Source organism: Sminthopsis crassicaudata, chromosome 2 (genome assembly GCF_048593235.1).
Source record: "Sminthopsis crassicaudata isolate SCR6 chromosome 2, ASM4859323v1, whole genome shotgun sequence".
NCBI classification, from domain to species: Eukaryota; Metazoa; Chordata; class Mammalia; order Dasyuromorphia; family Dasyuridae; genus Sminthopsis; species Sminthopsis crassicaudata.
The window spans coordinates 439,150,164-439,169,973 of NC_133618.1; the positions used below are offsets into that span (position 1 = coordinate 439,150,164).

At 33.2% G+C, this 19,810-nt stretch overlaps 1 protein-coding gene across 4 annotated transcripts in view; it reads right to left on the bottom strand.

The window, feature by feature from the left end:
• The window catches only part of PIGU (phosphatidylinositol glycan anchor biosynthesis class U), a 142,893-nt gene that overhangs the window by 77,993 nt on the left and 45,090 nt on the right, over positions 1 to 19,810 (bottom strand). For all 4 annotated transcript variants that reach the window (XM_074292451.1, XM_074292448.1, XM_074292450.1 and 1 more), the window contains 2 exons: positions 9,373 to 9,437; positions 8,086 to 8,145 (listed from right to left, as the gene is read on the bottom strand). In XM_074292451.1, coding sequence (XP_074148552.1) covers positions 8,086 to 8,088 — 3 coding nt within the window. In that variant the 5' untranslated portion in view covers positions 8,089 to 8,145; positions 9,373 to 9,437. The remainder of the gene's footprint in view (positions 1 to 8,085; positions 8,146 to 9,372; positions 9,438 to 19,810) is intronic.

Here is a 19,810-nt window from a genome sequence, read left to right on the forward strand (position 1 = left end):
GTTTAATATAAACTACTCTTTTTTTTTTTTTTTTTGCCAAGGCAATTGGGGTTAAGTGATTTGCCCAGGGTCACACAGCTAGGAAATTTTAAGTGTCTGAGACCAGATTTGAACTCAGGTCCTCCTGACTTCAGAACTGGTGCTCTATTCACTATGCCACCTATTGCAGTTAATATAAACTTCTTAAGCATAAAGATTATTTTAATTTTTATCTTTATATTCCTAATCTAATTATATTATTTTATATATAGTCAGCATTTTATAAATATTTGTTGAACCAAATAGATTTCTACATATCTAACAAGCTTTTTAACCCCTTTTTTCCTGTGTCTAGCAGAATTACATAAAATATATATAGAGAATACAGAACAAACCCAGAAGTGGTTTTACAATTCAAGGATTCCTAAAGCAAGATGATATAAGTTCTATTTCCAACTAGACAATGTTCTGGATAAATTAATAAATGCACAGACAGCAGAAGGCAGCAAGTGAGATTCTCATGGCATGTTGATCTAATCTCATCACAACTGGATAATCTGTGTTTGGTTTTAGATGCCATATTTTAGAGGATAACATTAAAAAGTGGAATTTATCCAAAAGAGTAATTAGAGCAGGAAAAAGATTCAAAACATGTTATACATTAATCAATTAATGAATTGGAGATGTTTAAACCTTGAAAGAGAAATTTAGCATGGAATATAATTAATATCTATAGAGTTAAAACATACAAGATGAATTAGTTTTATTCTGCTTAACTCCAGAGAGTAGAATGAGAAAGAATGTGTTAGAAATTACAAGGAAACAAATATCAGCCTGATAAAAGGAAGAACTTACTTAACAACCTGAGCTCTCCCATATTGTAATGAAGCTGTTTCTCTAGATAAGAAGTACCTTATTACTAGGTAGAGACTAGAAGGGTAAATTGTTGCAGACATCCTTCATGAAGTACTTTTAATGTAATTAACATTTGTTAACTACACTAAAAGTTTTACCAGTGACAATTAGGAATTAGCATCATTCTTTGATTACATGCAAAAGTAAACAATATTAAAAAGGAAAAGTACTGAATCAAAACTTGCTATTCTACATAAGGAAAGTACATTTTAATAAACTTGTAATAAAATTGAAACAAGTGTGGTTGCCTATAGTTTGACCAAGAAGTTAACAATGAAAATCACACAAAGGTACAAAAATCAGCATGAGAGCTGTAGAAAGAGAACTAGTTATTGGGATATTCATAGTAGAAGGAAGCTATATATATATACATATATAAAAAATCCCGTTTTAAAGAGATTTGTGCAGAGGTTAATAGACTCATGAAGAGAGAACTATTAGCCAAATCTGAGGGGCAGCTAGGTGGTGCAGTGGATAGAGCACCAGCCTTAAATTCAGGAGGACCCGAGTTCAAATCTGGTCTCAGACACTTAATACTTCCTAGCTGTGTGATCTTGGGCAAGACACTTAACACCAGCCTCAAAAAAAAAAAAAAAACAAAAGGATGTGAAAATCAAATTAGGGATTTCTTTCTTTCTTTTTTTTTTTTTTAAACGGGAGAGATTATGAGAATTGAATGGTGATTTAGTATTCACAGAGTTATAAAAAATTGAATTGTAGAAATGAAACTTAAAAATTAGAAAAATGAAACCTAAGAAATAGGAGGTTGCTACCCACAAGGAAATCAAAGAATGTCATCAGGGATGGAGAATTTAGATTTGAAAAGGAACTCTATGGACTTTGCTCCCTTTCCCTTCACTGTTTCCTTCAAGTATTATTTTCCTCCAAAAGAATGTAAGCTCCTTAAGGACAAGAACTGGCTATGTAATGGGGGTGGAGATTCACATTCTGTAACTTGTGTAATACCCAATTAATGGGGAATCCAGGGAAGGACTAGCATTTCAGGATTGGAAATAAAATATTGCCTTTGTGATTTGAAAAATGTGTCTATTAATCTAGGTACCCATTCAGGAAGGAAGGAAGGAAGGAAGGAAGGAAGGAAGGAAGGAAGGAAGGAAGGAAGGAAGGAAGGAAGGAAGGAAGGAAGGAAAAGAAAATCAAAGAACTCAAATTAAAACCTGCTGGGGTTTTCATAAAACAAGAAGTGGATAAAACCTCCAAAGGTCTAAAAATCCAGCAATAAAACACAGTTCAGTGTACCTAGTTCCATCCACTTTAAAAACCAATCTTGTCAGAGCAAATCACTAGCAAGAACTGTTTTAGAAACACCAGAAAAGATTTTCTCTCCAACTTATGAAGAACAAAAAATAATATAATCCACATTCAGGTTATAAGAAATATTAGGAATAGTGCTGATAAGAACACCACTAAAAATGCTGTTGATAACCACACGGTTGTAGTAAATTCTGATGTAGACAATATTTAGAGGTAATGTGGAGTAAAGGAGAAAGCACTAGATTTCATAATATCCTAGATTAGACCTGGAAGGGACTATAAAATCTATCTATCTAGTCCCAGAAGATCTGGCAATCTGAAAAGCTTATGGTCCCCTTCTAAGAAAAATATCACATTTGTGTGTGTGTGTGTGTGTGTGTGTGTGTGTGTGTGTGTGTGTGTGTACGTACATATACACACATTTATTTAATACTCTGACCCCAATTACACATAAAACAATTTTCAAGATTCATTTTTTAAAATTTTGAGTTCCAAATTCTCTCCTCTTTCCCGCCAAACTCCTCATTGAGAAAACAAATTTAATGTTACATATATGCAGTCATGCAAAACATATTTCTATATTAATCACATTATAAAAGAAAACAAAAAAAAGCAAGAAAATAAAAAAAAACTTCTTCCCTTTTTCAAAAAGCATCTTCAATCTACATTCAAAACCATTAATTCTTTCAATATAGATAACATTTTTTCACCATAAATCCTTCAGAATTGTCTTAGATCATTGTATTGCTGAGTCATTCACAGTTGCTCATTGTACAACATTGCTATTATTATATATGATGTTCTATTGGTTCTGCTCATTTCACTTTGCATAAATTCCTACGAATCTTTCCAGATTAGAGCATGCTGCATATGATTGCTTATATAAAAACAGTATTTTACCACAATCACATACCACAACTTCTTAAGTCATTTCCCACTTGATTGGGCATCCTTCCATTTCTACTACTTTGCCACAACAAAAAGAGCTGCCATTAATATTTTTGTATAGTTTCTTTTTCTTTTCTTTTATCTCTTAGAGTACAGAACCAGTAGTGATACTGTTGGATCAAAGGTATGTATAGTTGTACAGTACACACTGGACATATTTCCGAATTGTTTTCCAGAATGGCTGAATCAGTTCACAACTCCATCACTAATGTATTATTGTCTTAATTTTCCCACATCTGTAATATTTATCATTTTCCTTTTCTATCATATTAGCCAATCTGATAGGATATGAGGTGGAAGTTTTAATTTTCAGAATTGTTTTAATTTCTATTTCTCTAATCAATAGCGATTTAGGGCATTTTTTCATATGGCTATAAACAGCTTTGATTACTTCCTCTGAAAACTGCCTGTTAATATTCTTTCACCATTTGGGGAATGGTTCTTATTTTTACAAATTTGACTCAATTCTCTATATAACTGAAAAAGTAGGCTTTTATGTGAGGAATTAGTCATAAAGATTTTTTCAATTATGATTACTGCCTATTTCCTTCCATTCTGCCTTTTCTCATTTATTCTTCTCTCTTTTACCTTGTCCATGCTCAATAGTTTTGCTTCTAACTACCATCTTCCCCAATCTGCTCTTCTTTCCATCAAATTCCCCTTTCTTTTTTTCCCTTTTCCCCTACTTTTCTGTAGAGTGAGATAAGATTTTTATATCTAATTGAATTATTCTCTTTGAGCCAATTCCAATGATAGTAAGATTCAAGTTTCCCCTCAATCTCTCCCAGGTTGCCCTCCACTATAAAAGCTTGCTTGTGCCTATTTTATGTGAGATAATAGAGTAAATTATCTATCTTTCTCTTTCCCCTTCTAGTGCATTCCTTTCTTACCCTTAATTTTATTTTTTTAGATATCAACCCAACATATTCCATTCACTCCCATGCCTTCTCTCTATGTGTATGCTTTCTAACTGCCCTAATAATGAGAAAGTTAGTAAAAGTTAACAAATATCACTTTCCTATGTAGGAATGTAAATGGTTTAAACTTACTGAATCCTTTATAATTTCTCTCCTGATTACTTTTTTATACATCTCTTATGCCTTGTGTTTAATTGCCAGATTTTTCTATTTAGTTCTGATCTTTTCATAAGGGATGCTTGAAAGCTTTCTATTTCATTAAACATCCATTTTTTTTTTCCTTGAAGAATTTTACACAGTTTTGCTGGGTAAATCATTCTTGGTTACAATCCTAGTTCCTTTGCCTTCTAGTTTTTCATGTTCCAAGCCCTCCAATCTTTTAATATAGAAGTGGCTAAACCTTGTTTTATCCTAACTGTGGCATCATGATATTTGAATTGTTTCTTTCTAGCTGCTTGCAACATTTTCTCATTGATTTTGGAGCCCTAGAATTTATCTATCATCCATATGGGAATTTTCATTTTGAGATCTTTCAGGAGGTAATTAGTGAATTCTTTTCATTTCTAGTTTGCCCCCCCGGTTCAAGAATATCAAAGCAGTTTTCCTTGATAATTTCTCAAAGATGATGTATAGGTTCTTTTTTTGATCATGGCTTTTCACATAGTCCAATAATTCTTAAATTATCTTTTCTCAATCTATTTTCCAGGTCAATTGTTTTTCCAATGAGATATTTCACATTTTCTTCTGTTTTTTTCATTCTTTGGATACTTTAAAATTACATCTTGATATCTCATGGAGTCATTAGCTTCCACTTGCCATTCTTATTTTTAAGGAATTATTTTCTTTAGTGAGCCTTTGTACATCCTTTTTTCAGAAATTCTTCTCTTCAGGGAATCTTTGTAAACTTTTTTCCATTTGGCTAATTCTATTTTTAAGGGAGATATTTTCTTCAGTGTTTTTTCTACCTTCTTTTCCAAGATGTTGACATTTTTTTTCCATAATTTTCTTGCATCACTCTCATTTCTTTTCTCAGTTTTTCCTCTACTTCTATTATTTGATTTGTAAAATCCTTTTTGTACTCTTCTATGTCCTAACACACCAATTCATATTTTTCTTAGAGGCATGGGGTATAGCAGTTTTGACTCTTCTGTCTTCTGAATTTGTATTTTGATCTTCCATGTCACTATAGTAACTTTTTATGGTCAGGTTCTTTTTTTTGTTGCTGCTCATTTTTTCTTGATTTTTAACTTTATATGTTAAAGTTGGGCTTTGCTTCCAAAGTGAAGAGGCACTGTCCCAAGAATCAGATTTTTTATGCAGCTGTTTTCAGAGCTAATTTTGGAGGAGTGGGGTGGTGGGGAGAGAAATCTGTAAATTTTCAGTTCTTTCATGGGAAGATCCAAGGAGAGGTACATTTACTTCTCTCCTGGCCCTGTGTTCTGATTTGTAAGTGTTTACAAGCATTCTTTTCCTCCCTGGAACTGTGACCAGAGTCTCCACTCCTCTGTGGCCACAAGCTCTGGTGTGCTAGTGCGTCTCCTTGCCCTGAAATTGCAAACATGCCTATGATTCAGAAACAAGAATAGGCAATGCAACAGAACTGTTACCAAGGGAAACCCTGTAATCTCCATATGACCATATCCTAGTCCTTATATTCTACAGTCCTTACATTTCTCTGGGCTGAGAGCTACAGAAGCCTCAGTTGCTGAACTGAGAAGGGTTCACTATATAACTGAGATATGAGGTCTTTATCCAAGAAACTCTACATAAAATGTTTACAATTTCTGCTTTCCTTCTAATTTTGGCTATATTGGTTTTATTTATACAACACCTTTTTTATTTAACGTAATCAAAATTATCTGTTTTATATCTCATAGTACTCTCTATCTCTATCACAGATTTATAAGCAATCTATTTTTTAAAAAGTCATTTTATAATGTTTGTAGAATCTACCAGAACTTTTCTTGATTGTAATAGTTTATATATAGCCTCAGATCCTGATACATGTTAATCTTAGAACTATTATAGTAGCATAGAAACAATGACTATTTTCCAAAATTTCCAGCTAAATAGATGGGTAGTAATTTAGTGGGATGAAAAGGACACTTAGTATTCAGTCATAGTTTCATCCCTCTTCTGATGGTTATTGATGACCTGGCCTTGAGAAAGCTATTTAATTGACCCTTAATAAAAAGGTATCTCTGTAAAATGGGATCATATCTACCACAGGTATGTGTTGTACATGGATTAAGTGAGATATGTACAGAGAAGTGGTTTGCAAGCAATAAAATGCTGTATAGACACTGAAATATTTTAAAGGAAATGAATTCTTTCCTTTTTCTTCAGAGTGAAGAATAAAGAAGAATTAAGACACAATTTATACCATTATGGGACTTTTAGTCTTTCAGGAAGGGGATAAAACATGTACACAGACAGATATAATACAAATTAGAATTTAACAAGTCCATAAAAGGAACAGAAGGTGCTATGAAATTAGATGAAGGAGCATTTGTAAATGGGTGAAGGAAGGAAAGTTCTTTATCAAGAAGGTATCATTTATTGGGGCAGCTAGGTAGCGTAGTGGACAGAGCACCAGCCCTGAAGTCAGGAGGACCTGAGCTCCAATCTGGTCTCAGACACTTAATACTTCCTAGCTGTGTGACCTTGGGCAAATCACTTAACCCCAATTGTCTCAGCAAAAAAAAAGAAAAAGAAAAGAAAGAAAGAAAAAAAAGAAAGTATTATTTTTTCATGTTTATCATTTAATTAAAAAAACATATTAAACAAAAGTTAAATAAATGTTTAATATATATGGCATGCTATGCTTTATAATTGCAAAGTTCATTATATTTGTTGACCTCCTTTGATCCTCAAAAATGATGGGCTAGATCTTTAACTTTCAGATAACACCTAACACCTATCAGATTGGCTAAAACGATAGAAGGGAAAACATGACAAATGTTGTAGGAGATGTGGCAAAATTAGGACATTATTACACTGTTGGTGAAATTGTGAACTAATCAACCATTTGAAAGCAATCTGAAATTATGCCCAAAGAGTTATAAAATTTCATGCACACATGTTAACTGTGGAAATATGTATAGAAGTACTGTACATGTTTAACATATATTGGATTACTTGCCATGTAGGGGTGGGGGGAGGGGGAAATGAGGGAGAAAAAAAAAAGGAACATAAAATTTTGCAAGGGTGAATGTTGAAAATTATCTATGCACATGTTTTGAAAATAAAAAAGTTTTTTTTTGTTTTTGTTTTTGCTGAGGCAATTGGGGTTAAGTGACTTGTCCAGGGTCACACAGCTAGGAAGTGTCAAGTGTACCAGGCTAGATTTGAACTTGGGTCATCCTGACTTCAGGGCTGGTGCTCTATCTACTGCGCCACCTAGCTGCCCCCAATAAAAGTTTTAATAAAAAAATAAAAATAAAAAAAAAAAAACAAAAACTGTATGCACCCTTTGACTCAGCTGTTTCTCAAGGTGATTGGGGGAAAAAAAGCAAAAGAACCCATGTTCTGAAATATTTATAGTTGTTCTCTTTGTCGTGGCAGAGAACTGAAAATTATAGGGATGCCAATCAATTGGGAAATGGCTAAACAAGCTATGATATATGATTGTGATGGAATACTACTGTGCTGTAAGAAATGATGAGCTGGCTGGTTTTAGAAAAACTTTGAAAGACTTGCATGAAATAACGTAAAGTGAAATGAAAAGAACCAAGGGAATTTTGAATATATCAACAACAGTACTGTTTAAAGAGCAAATGTGAAATACCAAGTTAATCTGAATAATATAACTACTCTAATCAACTACAAAGTATCTATGAAAGAAGATGCTATCTACCTCCATAGAAAGAACTAATAAATAGAAATATGCATATTATGGTTTGACAGGTATTTATGAATTCATGTCAAATGATGGCTTTCTCTAATGCAAGGGAAAAAGGAAGGGAAGGAGATGGTTGGGAACTTAAAATGTCACAAAAATAAATTAATTTAATCTTTTTTTTTTTTTTTTTTTTTAAAGGAGATTACTTACCATAAATACCAACTCCGCATAGTCAATCAGGAAATGGAAAAGATATATGATTAGCGGTGTCTATAAAATAAAAACAAAAAAAATTTAAGCCAAATTTGATATTACCAACCAAAACAACTAGAACAAAATAATATCCCCAACAACCCCCAAACTGGAAGTTATTAGAATTGCAATCTACATCAAGTAAAAAAGTATCTATACACATGAAACCACAGAACTATCTAAATATTGACAATAAAATCTTAATAGCTTTAGAGTATTATATATTAGTGTAAACAAAGTACTTTATATCTATTATCTTCTCACAAGCTCGATGTAGGTGAATACAAGATTAACTTTATTTTATATAGTTGATCAGAAAGTTATTTAACTTTGTCCAGACAATAGTGGAGTTAAGCCTCACACTCAAGTATCCTAAATCCAATTCTCTTTTTCCTACACCATGCCATATTCACTAGTGAGAACTAGAAGTACAAAAACATTTCTTTCTCAATTTATCCAAATGAATATCTGTACTATGGACCGAGAAATAGAGATCTGGAAAAATAATGTAATAATACTGTCTAGTCTTTCAATACTTCTAAATAAACTCTCTGGGCATAATTCTGGACATATCTGTTTCTTCAGTTTATAAGGCAATCATTTCAATCACAACTGTGATAGTACTGTTATATCATTTTTTTAATTAAAGCTTTTTATTTACAAAACATACACATGGGTAATTTTTCAACACTGACCCTTGCAAAACCTTGTGTTCCAAATTTTCCCTTCCTTCCCCTCACCCCCTCTTCTAAATGGCAGGTTATCCAATCCAAGTTAAATATGTTAAAATATATATTAAATCCAATATATGTATACATATCTATACAATTTATCTTGCTTCATAAGAAAAATCAGATCAAAAAGGGAAAAAAAAACTGACAAAACAAAATGCAAGCAAACAACAACAGAAAGAAAATGCTATGTTGTGGTCCAGACTCAGTTCCTACAGTCCTCTCTCTGGACGTAGATGGCTCTCTTCATCACAAGATTATTGGAACTGGTCTGAATCATCTCACTGTTGGAAAGAGCCACATCCATCAGAATTGATCATAGTATAATCTTCTGGTTGCCATAGTACTGTTAAATCATGAGGACTTCATATAAAGGATTATTTCTCAAATGATTTTTCAAAGGTTATCTTAAGTTATATATTAAATAGCTAGTGTTTTACATTTGTTAGATTTTGTATGAATGGCAATAAAATTTTTTTAACATATACAGTGGAAAGGGAACATTAATACTTACTTCATGAAAAACTGCTCCGGAATAGGGAGATACTCCCAAATCCAATAGAGAAAGCCCTTCCACCACTGAAAAAACAAAACAAATAATACTCATATCTGCGTCATTTGGGCACAACAATAAAATCAAAGAAGTTAAGTTTTAACAAACTGTTTAAAATTTACTTTTCAGGCATTCACCTGAAATTAATGGTTGGCTCTTTTACAAAACAACTTACCATGTTGTGAAATGTCCAAATGCCTGGATAGGAAAAACCAGAGTGTGTGTGTGTGTGAGGAGGGGGAAAGGGGGGCAGCGGCAAGGAAATGAATTTATTGGGAACAAACTTCAAAAATCATTGTTTTCCCCAAGATTCTGGGCTTATAATATGTGTGTATAGAATTTTGGTTTATGTTTCACATCCATTAAATGATTTGATTCTGAAATCCCTGTAAACTCACTCCAAGCAAAATGGGGCATGTTGGATAAGCAATGAGCCACTTGAATTCAATTCCTAACTTTACTTTTATGACTATGACCAAATTATGAGTCCTACTTTTCCCCTCTCCTTAAAAAGTACCTATCTCACAGAATTATCAAGAGGCTGAAATGAAATAATATATGTAAACTCTTTTGTGAACCTTAAAGGGAGAAGCAATAGTAGATGGAGCACTAAGCTTAGAGTAAAAAAGACTTGGCTGACTTCTATTTCTGACCCTTATTAGCTACATAGGCCTGCTAGGCAAGTCATTTTACTTTTATCCTCACTATCCTTATTTGTAAAATGGAGAAAATAGCAGCACTTAGTTCATTGGATTATTGTGCAGATTAACTGAAATAACCTATATAAAATTATCTGCAAAAACCTTAAAGAACTATACAAATGCAAACTAAATTACTTTCCTCATTTTACAGATGAGAAAAATGAGTAGGAAAGTAATATGACTTACCCAAGATCAATTCAATTCAATATGTATTAAATATCCATTGTGCGCAAAGTCACATAGCTAATAGTGGCAGAACAAGACTTTCGATTCAGTACTTCTGATTCCAAGTCTTTCTGAGCTTTTTCCACATTATACTAAAGAGCTTCTGATACTTAGTTACACTGGATCCACTAATCATAGGACTATAAATCTAGAACAGAAAGGGACCTCAGAAACCATTTAGTCCAAAGTAAAAACCATCTGGAAAAAGGACAGAATTCCAACAACCCGGCCTGACAATTTCAGCCAGGATAAGTAAGTTGCTTTCATAAGACCAACAATTCTAATCAGGATCCTCGGCAGCAGCAGTGTCAATGGTTGCTTAGGAACAACTATTGTAAAGGAGTAGTGTTAGTACAATGGAGCAAGCACCAGATGTCATTTCTGTGTTTGTTTCCCAGATGGTGAGTGCTATACTAAAGCAGCACATTCAGCACACCAAGAAACAATTTTTTCATCTCTCAGTCATCCCTTTGACAAAGTAAGATTTAGAACTTCCCCAATAAAAGAGATGTTTTCCTCCCTCATAGAAAGAACCTGTACATGCTGAAAGGAAAGCTTTAATCCCATGCCACTACAACAACGGTACTCAAAAGGTATTCTATAGTATGCCATCAGCGTCCATTAAGGGTGCCAGAAATTATTTGGAACTTACATTCAAAACTGAACACTCAAGTCCCTTAGAAATTATTTTAAACTTCCACATGCAGTAACATATGCATGTATAATTCTACTGATTCCTATATTATAAATCGTTACAATTCCTCAAAGAAAAGAGTAAGAATCTGCTATGAGCCAAAAAGAAAAAAAAAAAAAAGAAAAAAGAAAGAAAAATCTGAGAGCCATTATATTATACTATGCTATACTCCTGGTTTTCTTCCTACTTCTGAAACAACTTTTTTGTTTTATTTGACATCTGCTTTTCTGGGTCAAGCCCAACTCATGCCAGTTCAAGCAGCTCAGGATTAGAATGCAGTGAGGTCCTAGTAGATTATAAAATGCAATAAAACACTTTCCTAATAACAAAAGATTAAAAAGATAACAATTTCTTAAAAAAAAAAAAAAAGAAAAAGAAAATTTCTAAGGTTAAAAAAGATAGTAAAACAAAATTACTATCTTTCACCCCACTTCCAATTTCTTCAAGATCACCCATTAAGGTAGGTCAGGAAAAATAATGCCCATTGAGCAATGAGCTAAAACCTCTTAACATCAACTCTCCATACAGGGACCTTATATGTTTCAGACAACAAAGAAGTAAAACCAATAATGATCCTAAGCCTCACTAACATCTTAAAATAAACAAACAAACCGCGCCCCCCAAAAAAACAAACAAACAAAAAAAACCCTTGTCCAAACTATGTAAAACAGGGGCTCCTGGACAAAGTCAAATAATTTAATCACTTTTCAAGCATAGTTTCAATTCACAGAATATTACTACTGTGTCTGTCTTCCTACAGTTTTCCAAATACATCTTTTTTTTTTCTTTTATTATCTTCACCAATTTTTTGGAGTGTGATTCAATATTAATTTACATTCCTACTTGTAGCATTTTTTCAAATGGTTGTCAATAGTTTCCATTTTTCTTCTGAAAATCATCTGTTTAGATCAAAGAAAAAGGACATTCACAGACATACACAAATATTTATAGCAGCTTTTTTTTGTGATAGAAATTGAGGGGATGCCCATCATTTGGGGAATGACTGAATAAGTTGTGGTACATAATTGTGATGTAATACCTCATTGTGCTATTAAGAAATGACAAGATGCATTCAGAAAAACCTGCAAATACTTATATGAATTGATGCAAAGTAAAAAGAGCAAAATCAGAATATTGTACAAAGTAACAGCAATATTGTATGATGATCAAACGTGAATGACTTAGCTACTGTTAGCACTTCAATGACCCAAGACAATTCTAAAGGACTTATGGGTGAAAAATGCTCTCTCCAAAGGACAAACTGATGGAATCTGAATTTTTACTTTTCTACTTTGTCTTTTTAAAAACTTTTCTTTTGCAATATAGCTAATATGGAAATATAGTTTACATGAATGCTCTTGTATAATCTAAAGCACACTACTAACCAATGTTAGGAAAGAGAGGTAATGGAAAGAAGGAGAAAATTTGGAACTCAACATTTAAAAAAAATGAATGTTAATATTGTACTATGTAACCTATATCAAATTATTTGCTCCATTAGAGACAAGTAAGGGAGGAAAATTTGGAACTCAAAATCTTATAAAAAAAATGAAGGTCAACAATTGAAAAAAAAAAAGTGTCCAAATTATCCTTACATGAAAATGGGGGAAAATAAAAAATTTTAAAGATGAATGTTAAAATTGTTTTTATATATAATTAAAAAATGAAAATTTTTAAACTGTAACTGGAAAATGTTTCAACAAAATAAAAATATGATAGAACATAGGGAAGGAAAAGAAAATCATCTGTTAAAATTTGTGGTACACAAATGTAATGAAATGTTATTGCCCTGTAAGACTCAACAAATTTGATGGATTCAGAGGAAAGTGAACAGACTTGTATGAACTGACACAGAGTAAACCAAACAAGATATTCAACTCACACAACATATATTTATTAAGATCCTACTGTGTGCCAGGCACTGTGCTAAACACTGATTTATACTGAGATATAGTTATAAAAATGGACATAGAAAGACAAACTTCAACAAACTAGTTGAATCAAATAAAATAAAATGAAGTTTATAGGAATAAATGTAAATTTCAATACTTGCATTCAAAAAATAAATTTCATAAGTATAGATTAAGGGAGGTATGGCAGAGTAAGAACAATATCTTAATACCACCCCTCCCCAACCCCATAAAAGCCAAGCTAATTTTTCTTCAAAAACCATTGAAACATTCTGAAAACATGGTTGACTCAGTGGAATAAAAGCTTAAATTGTTGATACTATTTTCTTATTGCCTTTGAAACAAGATCTGGAAAAGCCCTTAGATGCTTTACCAATGGATTAAAATGGGGGTTTCTCTCAGCTGAATTAATTCTAGGGGCTCTCAGTACCATACTGAATAGACTTTCCCTGCTATAGTGAATTACATCTCTTTTTGTTAACTGTTGAATGAGCTACAAGTATCCCATTTTCTTCCAAAATCAAGACAAAGGTATCAGGGAACAGGCCTAACATAGAACAGCAACCAAAAAAATAATAATTATTATTCTAAGATACTTTTTGAATATAAGGGACTTGGCAATTCTATTCACTGAATCCTATTCTAATCACATATGTAATAATGAATTACTTTTAAAATGGACATTAAAAGAAGGGGAAGGACATATAGAGATAAGATGATGGAGTCTTGTCTTAGCTCCTTCGTATCCTCCTCCACAATGACCTAGAAAATGTGTCAAAACAAATTCTGGTCAAGAAAGAAAAGAAAAAAAATCACAATGAGTCATTTGTTCAGCCCAGGGCAGCTTAGGAAGACAGACAAAAGTGATCTTTGGACACTGAAGTCAGAGCCAGCCAAGAGCACAGTACAGCAGCAGCAACAGAGAACAGTCCTGTACTTAGGGATAGTAAGGGGACTGAATAGCTGGGAAGAAAGAAATTCTAGGGGATTCTGTACTAGTTCTATGAGTAGTAATGATATCCATGGCTTTATAATGGGGGTCATTTAGCAGCTCTGTCACACATTACCCAGTTTAGAGTCACAATTCCAAGGTAGAGAAAAGTGGTTGTGGTCACCAGGGAATAGGCGTCCTATATGTGTAAGGAACAAGGAACAAGCTCTTGAAACATAGGTATGTGGCTCTGAGTCCAAGAGCAAAGTGGAGACTCTCAACCGTTAGTCAGTCCTATTACGTAGAATAAACAGAAAAAGGGACCAAAACCAAAGAGGAGTCAGCAGAACAGTCTGCAGAACCTCCCAGAAGGCTGTGATTGAGTCTAGCAAAAGTCTAAGAAAACTCAACCATACAATCCTACAGATTCAAACTAGGTTTGAATTTGCAGAACACAGACCAGGAGGAACTGGAGAGATTTTGGCATGAACTTCCCAGATCACATCACTTTGGAAAGACAGAAAACTTACAGGCCTTCAAACTGAGCTATGAAAGCAGCAGATAAACATAAAAGACAGAGGCTCAGGGACAGATATTTCCCTCCACCCTTACATATACACTCAGAAGTGAACAGAACCAACAATAATATAAAGTGTCAAGACAGGAAGTAAGCTGGAAAAATGAGCAAAAAAAGAACCTGATCATAAAAATCTACTATGATAAGAAATCTCAAAACAACAGAGAATAGGACAATAACATATATAAGCAAACCCTCAAAGAAAAATACAGATTGGACCCAAGACAACAACAATTATTAGAAGACCAAAAATCAAGCAGTGTGGGAAACTTTCTCAAAGATTTATATAGGACAAGATCTAATCAAACAGTAAAAGAAAATCCAAGCTTGAGCTAATAACTTTGCATTTGCTCAGATAGATCTGGAGAAATGCTGATTCTCCCTTTTGTCAAAAAGATGATATAGAAATAATGTCTCTTTGATCAGGAGTGATCCTAGTCATATATCCCTTATACTTTACTGTAATGTAGCTCAGCCTCTCATTGTAATATTCATTTTTTCATTAACTGTTAGCCAATCAGAATTGATTGACTTAGGAACATCTACTCTTTGAAAAACATATAAATTGTGAACCTACTGCCATTGAGGGTCTTTGATCTAAGGGAGAAGGCCAAATGACCATCCTTTTATTAATAAATATATTGGTTTTTTTTAAATAAAATAATTAAATTACCAAGAAAAAAATACTAGGGAAGAGTTCAGAAAGAGATTTTTAGAATACAAAGGAACTAGGATTACAAAAAAGAATAACCTATCCAACAAAAGTGACAATTTTATAAAGAGAAAATGCTCACCTAATTAAAAAAAAAAAAGAGGATTTTTCAAGCATTCCTGATGAAAAGACCAAAACTAAAAAGAAAAATCTGACATTCAAACACAAGATAAAGAGAAACATAAAAAAGTAAATATAAGCAAAAAAAAAAAAAAATCACAAAATATTTAACAAGATTAAACTATTTACACATTCCTGTATAGAAAGATGATACATGTAACTTCTCAAGACTTTAATATTACTAGGGCTATTAAAGAGATTTTCACAAAGGGCACAGATGTGATTCTATTAGATTGAGATGATCTTAAAATTAAAATCGAAAGATGAGAAAGAGGGATGCACTAGGAAAAGAAAAAAAGGAGAGTAAGAATGGGGAAAATTATCTCATAAATGGAACACTCAAGGAAGAATTTATACAATGGAGGGGAAAATTTGATAGGGATGGTGAGAATAGGCAACACTTAAACCTCATGCACATCTGAAATGGTTAAAGGAGGGAATACACACACACACACACACACACACACACACACACACACACAGAGTTGGGTATAGAAATTCACACACACACACACACACACACACACACACACACACACACACACACACACAGAGTTGGGTATAGAAATTCATTTTACCCAATAGGGAAGAGGGAAAGGAATTAAGAGAAGGAAGGGAGGTAATAATTAGGAGAAAAGATTAAAAGAGGCAACATTCAGAAGGAAAATATACTCTTGAAAAGGGAACATGGTAAAAAGTTTAATCTTTCTTCCAGATGGCAATAGTACTTTGCCCTTCTAAGTATTTGTGCATTTTTTTTAAAGGCTAAGTATTTGTGCATTTTTTTTAAAGGCTAAAATACTTGTGTCTCTCCAATAATTCAATTCCAAGCATTTTTTCAAGTATCTGTGCATGTCACTGCTTAATATTTATTAATACAAATTAATTTTAATCCCCAAAATATCTCAGCACAAAAAAAACTCAATATTGTTGAATAAACCAAAACAAACAGGAAAAAACAATATATGCTTTTCCTTTGAACTTAGACTATAGCAATAATACAAGCATTCAAATAGGAAAAGTTATTAAAATGGGAAAGTAGTAGATATTCTGTATGTAGTATAGAATATTATTATAGTTCTTTATTACAAATATATACAAAGCCTTCTGGACCTGGCATTGAATTTTTTTTATTAATTTTAATAATTATAGCATTTTCTTTGACAGTACATATGCATAGGTAATTTTTTTTTTTTAAACATTATCCCTTGTACTCCCTTCTGTTCCGAGTTTTTCCCCTCCCCTAGATGGCAGGCATTCCCATACATATTAAATATCTTATAGTATATCCTAGGTACAATATATATGTGCAGAACCGAATTTTGTTGTTGTTGCTGTTGCAAAGGAAGGATTGTATTCACAAGGTAAAAATAATCTGGGAAGAGAAACAAAACAAAACAAAACAAAACAACAACAACAACAACAACAAAAAAAACCAATGCTCTCAGTTTACACTCATTTCCCAGTATTCCTTTTCTGGATGTAGCTGATTCTGTCCATCATTGATCAATTGGAATTGGATTAGCTCTTCTCTATGTTGAAGATATCCACTTCCATCAGAATACATCCTCATACAGTATCATTGTTGAAGTGTATAATGATCCCCTAGTTCTGTTTGTTTCACTCAGCATCAGTTGATATAAGTCTCTTCAAGCCTCTCTGTATTCCTCCAGTTGGTCATTTCTTACAGAACAATAATGTTCCATAACATTCATATACCATAATTTACCCAACCATTCTCCAATTGATGGACATCTATTCATTTTCCAGTTTCTAGCCACTACAAAAAGAGCTGCCACAAGCATTTTTGGCACATACAGGTCCCTTTCCCTTCTTTAGTATTTCCTTGGGATATAAGCCCAGTAGCTGCTGGGTCAAAAGGTATGCACATTTTGATAACTTTTTGGGCATAATTCCAGATTGCTCTCCAGAATGGTTGGATTCTTTCACAACTCAACCAACAATGCATCAGTGTCCCAGTTTTCCCACAGCCCCTCCAACATTCATCATTATTTGTTCCTGTCATCTTAGCCAATCTGACAGAGGTGTAATGATATCTCAGAGTTGTTTTAATTTGCATTTCTCTGATCAGTAGTGATTTGGAACACTCTTTCATATGAGTGGAAATAGTTTTAATTTCATCATCTGAAAATTGTCTGTTCATATCCTTTGACCATTTATCAATTGGAGAATGGCTTGATTTCTTATAAATTAAAGTCAATTCTCTGTATATTTTGGAGATGAGGCTTTTATCAGAACCTTTAACTATAAAAATATTTTCCCAATTTGTTACTTCCCTTCTAATCTTGTTTGCATTAGTTTTGTTTGTGGAGAAACTTTTTAATTTGGTGTAATCAAAATTTTCTATTTTGTGATCAATAATGATCTCTAGTTCTCCCTTGGACACAAACTCCTTCCTCCTCCACAAGCCGAGAGGTAAACCATCCCATGTTCCTCCAATTTATTTATGATTTCGTTCTTTAAGCCTAAATCTTGGACCCACTTTGATCTTATCTTAGTATGTGGTGTTAAATGTGGGTCCATGCCTAGTTTCTGCCATACTAATTTCCAGTTTTCCCAGCAGTTTTTGTCAAATAATGAATTCTTATCCCAAAATTTGGGATCTTTGGGTTTATCAAACACTAGATTGCTATTTTTATTCACTATCTTGCCCTGTGAACCTAACGTATGCCACTGATCAACTAGTCTATTTCTTAGCCAATTCCAAATGGTTTTGGTGACTGTTGCTTTATAATACAGTTCTAGATCAGGTACAGCTACACCACCTTCATTTAATTTGTTTTTCATTACTTCCCTTGAAATTCTCGACCTTTTGTTGTTCCATATGAATTCTGTTGTTATTTTTCCTAGGTCATTTGGCATTGAATTTTTTAATCAAAATGTCCAATGCATGTGTAAGAACATTAGATTGAAGCAGAGTTGATAAATATATTCTTGTTAACCACAAATACTGGTAGGTGTGAGTTATTCAGCCTATGTAGGTTGTATAAATAAGCTTCATATAAACCAAAAGTGTGAACAAATAGCTCAAAAAACTAAAGCAATTTCAGGTTGAATTAAAAGAAGTATAACATCTCTAATACAAGGAATGATGGTCCTATCTTGCCCTATCTAATCAAATGATCCCCCAAAATTTAAGGTCCAGTTGTAGGCTCAATAATTTTAGAAAAGATAATGAGAAACTGAAACTTATATACAGATAGATCTGACTATGATTGTGGGATCTGAAAACATCCCCAACTATTTTATCTTTTTTTAAAAATTAATTTTATAATTATAATTTTTTTTGACAATACATATGCATGTTTGTTGTTGGTTTTTTTTTGTTTTTTTTTTTACAACATTATCCCTTGTATTCATTTTTCCAAATTTTCCCTTCCTTCCCTCTACTCCCTCCCTAGATGACAGGCAATCCCATGCATATTAAATGTGTTACAGTATAACCTGGATACAATATATGCGTGCAAATCCAATTTTCTTGTTGTACATTAAGAATTGGATTCTGAAGGTATAAGTAACCTGGGTAGAAAGACAGTAGTGTAAACAGTTTACATTCAGTTCCTTCTCTGGGTGTAGTTGTTTCTATCCATCATTGATCAACTGGAAGTGAGTTGGATCTTCTTTATTTTGAAGATATCCACTTCCATCAGAATACATCTTCATACAGTATTGTTGTTGAAGTGTACAGCAATCTTCTGGTTCTGTTCATTTCATTCAGCATCAGTTGATGTAAGTCTCTCCAAACCTCTCTGTATTCATCCTGCTGGTCATTTCTTACAGAGCAATAATATTCCATAACCTTCATATACCATAATTTACCCAACCATTCTCCAATTGATGGGCATCCATTCATCTTCCAGTTTCTAGCCACTACAAAAAGAGCTGCCACAAGCATTTTGGCACATACAGGTCCCTTTCTCATCTTTAGTATTTCTTTGGGATATAAGCCCAGTAGTAACACTGCTGGATCAAAGGGTATGCATATTTTGATAACTTTTTGGGCATAGTTCCAAATTGCTCTCCAGAATGGCTGGATTCTTTCACAACTCCACCAACAATGCATCAGTGTCCCAGTTTTCCCATCCCCTCCAACATTCATCATTATTTGTTCCTGTCATCTTAGCCAATCTGACAGGTGTGTAGTGGTATCTCAGAGTTGTCTTAATTTGCATTTCTCTGATCAGTAGTGATTTGGGACACTCTTTCTTTTCTTTTCTTTTATTAATTTTATAATTAAAAATTTTTTTTACAGTACATATACATGAGTAATTTTTTTTAATAACATTATCCCTTGTATTCATTTTTCCAAATTTTCCCTTCCTTCCCTCTACTCCCTCCCCTAGATGACAGGCAATCCCATACATTTTACATGTGTTACAGTATAACCTAGATACAATATATGTGTGTAAATCCAATTTTCTTGTTGCATGTTAAGAAATGGGTTCTGAAGGTATAAGTAACCTGGGTATAAAGACAGTAGTGCTAACACTTTACATTCAATTCCAGGG